At 36.3% G+C, this 8,416-nt stretch overlaps 1 protein-coding gene across 1 annotated transcript; it reads left to right on the top strand.

Annotated features, from left to right (window-relative positions):
• Positions 1-675: 675 nt before the first annotated feature.
• LOC125474910 (protein usf-like) lies at positions 676-3,934 on the top strand. The gene is made up of 5 exons (XM_048579159.1): positions 676-870; positions 1,607-1,749; positions 1,854-1,983; positions 2,568-2,759; positions 3,547-3,934. Exons 1-5 carry the CDS (start codon positions 814-816, stop codon positions 3,754-3,756), a joined length of 732 nt encoding a protein of 243 aa, XP_048435116.1. The 5' UTR covers positions 676-813; the 3' UTR covers positions 3,757-3,934.
• The last annotated feature ends 4,482 nt before the right edge of the window (positions 3,935-8,416 follow it).

The following is an 8,416-nucleotide window of genomic DNA, read 5'->3' as shown; positions in this document are numbered from 1 at the left end:
TGAATAAAACACTGCTTGTCAACCAAAAACTAATAAAATTACTACTATGCCCTTTAATACAGAATTGAAAGAAGATATTAGAAAAGAAAACAATATGGGCATTAAAGTAATTTTGTACAAACAAGTTTCTGCTGCTTATTTTTTTTTTTTATAAACCTCACAACTATATCACTTTATCAATACCTCTCAACCCCCTCTCTCTCTCTTTCCTAACTGCCAGCCCTTTTTTTTTTTTTTAATGCCTGCCAACCGGTTAAAAACAAATAACTTCTCTCATAAAAAAAAAAATTAAAAACAGAATTTGAAAAATATATAATATATATTTCTCAACACACATAGCGTGTGACCTTTGCTAGTGCCTATAAAAATAACATCCCTATGCGGCTCCTTCCCCTTGTACCTCTTCTTCTTCGTTTGTCATGGGCCACGAAATCAGGTCGGCCCAAATAATAATCCAAAACATCAAACGACGTCGAAAAAGCGTTTAAGTGCGGTCTCCTTCCATCCAACAGTGAAGACCACAAACTTGCTGAGGGTATCGCTTCGCGGGGCGACTAAGTACCGAACTGCTGAAATTTTTAAAGCCCAACCAAAGCCATCGATGCCGACGGTTTCAGTTGACGACCCAAAAATTAAAAAATAAATCTCAGTCGGTTAAGCAGAATGCTGACAACTGTCGCTGCTGGTAGTTTGCGATCAGCAGCTTCCCGAGCCTTCTTCTTCTCCAAAGCTCTCCCAAACTCCGCCGCCACTTCCTTCTCGCTCGCACGGACGCTCTCTCCCGCCGCCGTTTTTCGCTCCTCCTTCCGCGCCATGGCCTCCGATTCTGCTGCCCCCTTCAACAAAATCCAAATCCAAAGAGACGACACCGTGAGTTTCCCTTTGTTTTTCCTCTCCCTTCAGTAGTTTTATTGTTAAATTTCGTCGGATTTTGTGCGATAATTTTGTTTGACAATTTGGATTAATAGGAAATGGGAATTTGATGTTTTCATGTGTAAATTAGGAATAAAAAACACCCCATCAACTATAGGTACAGAAACACTTCAAGTGCTCTTTTTTTTTCTTTTTTTTTTTTAATTTTGGAACAAACATATTATCTACGCTAAAGTAGAGAGTGGGCTTATCTTTATAATGGGCTAGTAATAATTTAGTTCAAATTCATCTTTGGTGAGAATCGAAAAACTCTCAAAGAGGAATATCACTTGACCGTAGTATTAAGTGGCATTTCAAGTGCTCGATTGGTAAAGGAAAAATTCATCACATATCTACATGTTATGCTCTAATTGATTCGTAGTTATGAAATTTATTTGGTGCCTTGTTCCATTACAAAGTTGGGTTTTTTTTCCTTAATGTATTTGGAGGAATCGAGATCTCTTTGTGTCAAGTTTTCGGATTTCTTTGTGGCGGAGTAATTGAAAGAAACAAACTTTATGCTCTGGTTAGAAGAGTGTGACATCCAAGTTCGAATCCCCTGTTTAGATTAGATTAATTTAGTGTCGACAATCTATTGAATACAAAAAAAAAATAAACTTCATGCAAATGGTTGGTAGTAACTCCCTCTGAACCTTATTTCTAATGTGTTCTTCTTCTGTGATCTAATGACCAGACATTTGATGCATATGTTGTTGGCAAAGACGGCGCTCCTGGGATTATTGTGCTTCAAGAGTGGTGGGGTGTGGATTATGAAATTAAGAACCATGCTGTCAAGATTTCTCAACTTGCTCCTGGATTCAAAGCACTTATCCCAGAGTAAATTCTTTGAGCTTACGTTACCCTTTGCTAATATCATATGTGTTCGTTGAATTATTTGCAATATTTGAATGTTAAGTATCTTATTGCTTCTTTTTTTGTAGCTTGTATCGGGGGAAGGTTGGTTTAGATGTTGCAGAAGCTCAACATTTGATGGACAGTCTTGATTGGCAAGGCGCTGTAAAGGATATCCAAGCTTCTGTTAATTGGCTGAAAGCAAATGGTTCGAAGAAGGTGTGGCATGGTTTGCTTCTAGTTTAATTTTATCACAATTGTCTTAATAGCTATGAATTGGGGCTGGTCTGGTTTAACGGTGTATATATGTTGCGGAAATATGATACTACGAAGATGCAAAATACATGTATTCAAATATTTTAAGCAAAAATTGTCCCATCAGTTAAGAAACAAAATTACATTATATAATCTCTCAGTTATGTCAATGATGCATTGCCATTTTTGTATGATTTGTTTTAAGGCATAACCATACTCTGGTAAGTTTTATGCCTAACGTTGTATTATAAGAGAAATCACCACAGAACAGTTAGGCCACTGTATTTCTTATAGAACAGTTATGTAAAATTAGTCGGTACTAAAATTTGAACTTGACCTTTCTCTTTCTATATACATAGAAACTGTTTTGACTCATTGCAGTTCTTACTAGCATGCCATGATCCACAAAATATGGTAAGATTCTGCCATGTTTATTAAATCAGTCCTCCTTCGCATCCGTAAAATTTATGGTGATATCAATCAGTTATGATATGAATTTTAGAAAGTAAACTCATTTGCTAAATTAACCTGTTGTTTAATTAAAATAGGTGGGTGTTACTGGATTTTGCATGGGTGGTGCTCTCTCAATTGCAAGTTCTGTTTTGGTCCCTGAAGTTGATGCTGTTGTTGCATTTTATGGTGTGCCGTCATCAGAGCTTGCAGACCCTGCCAAAGCTAAGGCTCCTGTTCAGGCTCATTTTGGAGAGCTTGATAGTTTCGTTGGCTTTTCAGACGTGACGGTATTGAATTTTCGTCTGCATCTTTCATCTCAATTATTTTTAGCCTCTTAGGTACCTTCTATATAAGGCTTTTTTTGTCCTTAGCTGAGTTGCTAACGCCTAATGGCTGCGTATTAGGGGGCACATGAGCGTAACATTGTATAGTTGATAGTTGATACTACAATAATCTTTGGCCATTCATGTTCTGGAACCCTCATTTTCTCCTTGTTAGACCTATGTGAAAACCCACGTAATGAATGGCCTGTATCTTTGCATTCGAAGAAGTGATGCAGGGATATGGTCCCGTGCTTTCAGTGCACTTATCCTTTGTGGTTTAGAGATTTCCCTTCAAAAGAAGCTCTTGTGATATAAGGTTGTGATAAGGGAATCTGGCTTTCCCTTGATTTTTCATTTCTGTATGTGCAACTAGGCGTTGTGCTTCATCCGTTACTTAATTCCATGTGATATAGTCAGATGGCATTAGTTTTGAAATGATGAAGGGCGATCTTTTTCCTCTTGAAGTACCTTTCCCTGAAATTATTGTCAAGCTTCGTGCATTCAAATCCTTATAGTATCAGCTGTTTAGCCATTTAGAAAGGGAAGAACTTCACAAAAGTTGGATATTGGTAATATATTGAGTAGTGCTTCTATACTCAAAGCAATATGTGCATAGGGGTATGCATAACATGAACCGTTTGAATCACTTGTACAATTGCTTGTGCCGTTGGCAATGCAAAGGCGCGTGCATTCTTAAAAATGAGTACTAACAAAGGATTACTTATGTTGATATTTTGATCTTGATTTTCAGGCTGCCAAGTCTTTGGAGGAGAAGCTGAAAGCATCAGGAATCCCTTACGAGGTGCACATTTATCCCGGCAATACCCATGCGTTCATGAATAGGTCTCCAGAAGCTGTGAAGAGGAGGAAGGGCATGGGCTTGGCTGATGAGGATGAAGCAGCATGTCAGCTGGCTTGGTCTCGCTTCCAGTCATGGATGTCTTGTTATTTGCTCGCTTAAGTTTTTATTAGTGTAGTTTTATATGTCCGGCACTCCGACATATGATGCTACTTTCCGGTTGCTACTACATGCAGCAGGGTGTCCTATCCAGACTTATGTCCTATAAAATAAGGGTGCTGATACCCTTGTAACTACCTAACTTAATGGTTTGGCTAGCAATACTATGTGATATTAGTAAGTTCTGGTTTCCTTAATGGTTTGACTAGACTTATGGCCTTCACCATCGCTGCTGCCATCACCCAACCACGAGTCACCTATCATCATCACCACTACCTTCCCAAGGCCTTTACCAGCATGACGTTCTCATTGCCATAACCGCCGACACCAACACATCACCACCTCTACTACCACCACATTTTTATGACCATCACACACATTGCCGCCGACGCCACCACTGCCGCCTTAACACCACTGATGCCATCACCACCCCCTCCACCTTCACCACCGCTACCACCCCCAACATTATCACCAACACCACCACCATCACTAGCGCATGTGTCAACAACTCATGTGTAGATTGCCACCACCGCAGCCACTTCAGCACTATTGATGCCACCACCATCCCCTCCACCTTCATCACCACTACCACCATGTCATTATCACTGACAACACCACCATCACTAGCGCATGTGTCAATAACTCGTGTAAATTGATGACTGTATATGCACATTAAACATGATACAAATTTCTATATAATTTGAAGAAGACATGAAACAACACAAATTCTAAAAAAATGGAATTTCGTTATTTTTAATTTCCATCATTTAAGAATGATCTTCAAATGTCTCATCCAACTGATGATAAATTGTGACTTCTTGTGTTGTGTGGCTCAACACGTATGTCAAGGGGTAACGTGTGAGAAGTTGCAAACATTAAACGAAAGGATAATACTAGTGGGATTAAATTTTTAAATCAAATGATGTGTCACCAATAGAAAATAAGCACGTTAATTAATACTTAAGTAATAATCTAATTATCAATAACCATTCATTTGGTTTACAAAATTTAGTTTAAAATTTTGATATCCTTGACATTATCCTAAACGAAAAGTAGGGCAGATAAAGCTTGGAAACATGCATGTGAGTTGCAAGAGCAAGTTGAGCAAAATGTTGAATGTTTGAATTATGGGAGAACCAGACTCCTTAACTAACGCTTGGACTCACTCCATACCAACATTTAAATGTTAATCAAATGGAATGCAATGGACCACATCCATCCTTTTTGCCACGAATGACTTTAGTTTCCTTGCAAAATGGGATTTACATGACGAATTGGAAATTATTTGCAGAGAGAGAAAGTGATGGATCTTCACATGTTTCACGCCTCACTGGCATATGAATGTAAATACTAAAAAGATGAAGCCTTGTTAATATTTGGATGTGAATGAAATATTATGCTACTTGAACCCACTTGATTCCTAGCTACATGCACATAAGAACCCTAATTTGGGTCTTTAGGTCTAGGGTTCTTTAGGTCTTGTCCTTCTTTTTTTCGGAATGAGGATCATCTCCAGATCTTCTTTGTGAAGATTCTGAGAATTCTCATATCATGTTCGTTCATCATATATCATGCGGTCAGTTTTTGTCATGTGTTGTTCATGTTGGAAATTTTGAGTAGAAATTTCATTGTCCCACATTGGCCATTTCTAAAAGGTTTTCTTACTTTATAAGGTTTTGTCTCCTATAGAAAGTGATTGGAATGATAGGTCTTGGAGAATAAAATTGGGCTCACCCTTGAGGTTGGGCTTTGAGGTGTACTAATTAATTATCAAAAGATGGGCCTCGGGCGTTCGGGCTCTGAAAATTAAATTCTTTAATTAATTAATTTTGAATTTAATTAAATTATTTTTTATTTGAACATACTCATCTTTTCAGATGAAGTCTGAAATCAAAAATAGCAGAGAGCACATCACCCCTCTAAAAAGATGTCTCTTAACAATCATATCTCATTTTCATACATGTTGCGAACAAGCATAATCCCACTATATATACATCCATCTGCATGGCATTTAGAACACAAAAAATACAATTCTTCTTCTATAATCCAAAACATCCTTACTGAGAGAACCACATAAAAATTTGTCAGAAGTCAAGTTTTCCAGTGCTATAATTCTGACTTGATTGTTGAATCCTAGTGAAGCAGACGTCTGTAGAACTACAAGCACTGAGTAGGGACGAATTTTCTATTTCAAGGACAAGGCAGTACGCAAGCCTCGATCTTCAATATTTCTGTTTAATAGTATTTCATTGTTCATACTCTGTTAATTTCCTATTCGCATTTATTATTTATTAGCATATATAAGTATATCACACATTGTTGACATATATCCAACAGTTCATATTTAATTTTAAATAAACGGTTTTAAAATTATTTATGACCGCTTGATGTACGATGAACGGACACGATTTGAGGATCCCACAAAGAAGATCCAAAGAGGATCCTCATTCTTTTTTCTTTCCTTTTTTTTTTTTTTTGTAACGATTTTGGCATTTCCTAAACCCTAAACCCTAATTTAGGTATTCCAAGTTTCCAACCCTATCTTTTGGCACCTTCAACGCTAGTGTACAAGATTATGAAATACTTTATTTGGAGCTTAGAAGCTAAATGGTATAGTTAAACTCTTTATTTTGAATTAGTTTTCTGGTGTTTGTTTTTCGTTGGTCAAAGTTTTCGGGTGTTTATTGTCAAGCATATACTTGCACATTTGTATCACTTGTCCAACTTGGCTCCCTTACATGTAATGAAAATTTCTTTCTTGTCTTCAAATTATAACACGACACATGAAAGAATCACTCACTAAATCACAATTAGACAAGTTTAATTTTACGGATATATTAAACTGTGATTTGTCTATAAGAAAAAATGACTAGTCACATATTAGTTGAGTATATACTCTTCACGAGTCTTGAGACTTTATGTTATGGTTCATATCAAGAACAAATATTTAATTTTATTTACTTATTAACAAAATTAGTTGGATTTATGCCTAGCTAGTCATAACTAGTGGCTATGACCTCAATTTCTTTGCCTTTCAACATCGAAATTAAAGGTAATGTTAGAGAGACTAATTTTATAAATCAAATTATGTGGACATTGATGATTGGATTAGTACTTAAGTGTTGATTAACATGCTTATTTTCTATTGATGACGCATCATTTGGTTTAAAATTTTAATCTCCCTAGCATAACCCCAAACTTAAACCTACAATTAATAATTTTTTCATATTACTATGTAGTTCGGATAGCTGAAGAAAAATTGGTTAAGCTTAAAAATCTCTTCCAAAACTTAGGGCTAGTTTGGTATTGCTGTGCTTTGAAAAAAAACTGCTGCTGTGCTGTGAGAATAAGCAGCTGTGAAATAAAGCAGCAGAGTGTTTGGTAAACTTTTTTGTAAAAGTGCTTTTGAAAGAAAAAACAGTATTATAGTGTTTGGTAAACTTTTATGTAAAACAGATGTGAAAAGAAGCCGGTTTTTCAAAGCTAGGTTTTGCAGCTTCTTGTTTTTGGCTTTTTTTCACCCAAAACTGTGAAAAAAAACTGAAGTTTAATGTTTACCAAACACAAAACGGCTCCCAGCTTTTTTTGATACCAGCTTTTTTCAGAATCACCTCAATACCAAACCAACCTTTAGTCATGCATACATAGGGTTGCTTGTTTGTACAGAAATGACACAAGCTCTAATCAATTTACAGTACAAGGCAAGATTGAATGGGGGGACAAGTTTTCTGTTAGGTTGACAATAATGATGGGTTTCATATAAACCATTGAATGAGGATCTCTCCAGATCTTCTTTGTGAGGATTTCGGAGATCCTTCAATCACATCTATTTATTGTACATCGTGCGATCAATTTTCGTCAAATACTGTTTATATTTAATTTTAAATAAAAAAATTTACAATGATTTCTGATCGTACGATGTACAACGAACGGATGGATTGAATGATCCTTAGAATCCTCACAAAGATGATCTGGGAGAGGAACCTCATTCTAGAATTCGGATCCTAGCCGAATCCTCTTTGTGAGTATCTTTTAATTCGTGAATCGTGTCCATTCATTGTACATTGTGTGGTAAAAAATCATTTTAAATTTTTTTATTTAAAATTAAACACAAACAGTACCTAACAAAAAATTGACAGCACGATGTACGATGAACGGACACAATTTACTGATCTCCAGGATCCTCACCAAAAATTCCGCAGAGGACCCTGTTGGCTCATTCTAAACCATGGACCTGGATTGTCTGCCCTCCCCATTCCATACCCTTCTATTTCTGTGGTCACGGTTAAGCCACGTCAAATGTTGACATGGTTTAACTGTGATCACAGAATATACACGTCAACATTTGACGTGGCTTAACCGTGACTATAAAAATAGAAGGGTATGGGATGGGGAGGGCAGACAATCTAAGTCTCTAAACCATTGACACTAATACTATGCGCTGTCAGAAATCAGCAGAGATCCATATTTCTTCCTTTGATATATATATACATATATAGTTTGCTTGTTTCATTGGTCATCAAATTGCTCTGAATCTTGAGAGAAATTTATTTGAAAAGTTTGAAAACTGATGAATAATTGGATATATATATATATATATATATATATATATTACTATTGTTGACTAACTACATTAATTAAATTATAAGAAAGAAATTAAAGG

The sequence above is a fragment of a genome, unplaced genomic scaffold (genome assembly GCF_019419815.1).
Source record: "Pyrus x bretschneideri cultivar Hongxiangsu unplaced genomic scaffold, Pyrus_bretschneideri_v1 Contig13, whole genome shotgun sequence".
In the NCBI taxonomy this organism is placed as follows: Eukaryota; Viridiplantae; Streptophyta; class Magnoliopsida; order Rosales; family Rosaceae; genus Pyrus; species Pyrus x bretschneideri.
This window is presented reverse-complemented; position numbering and strand designations above follow the sequence as displayed.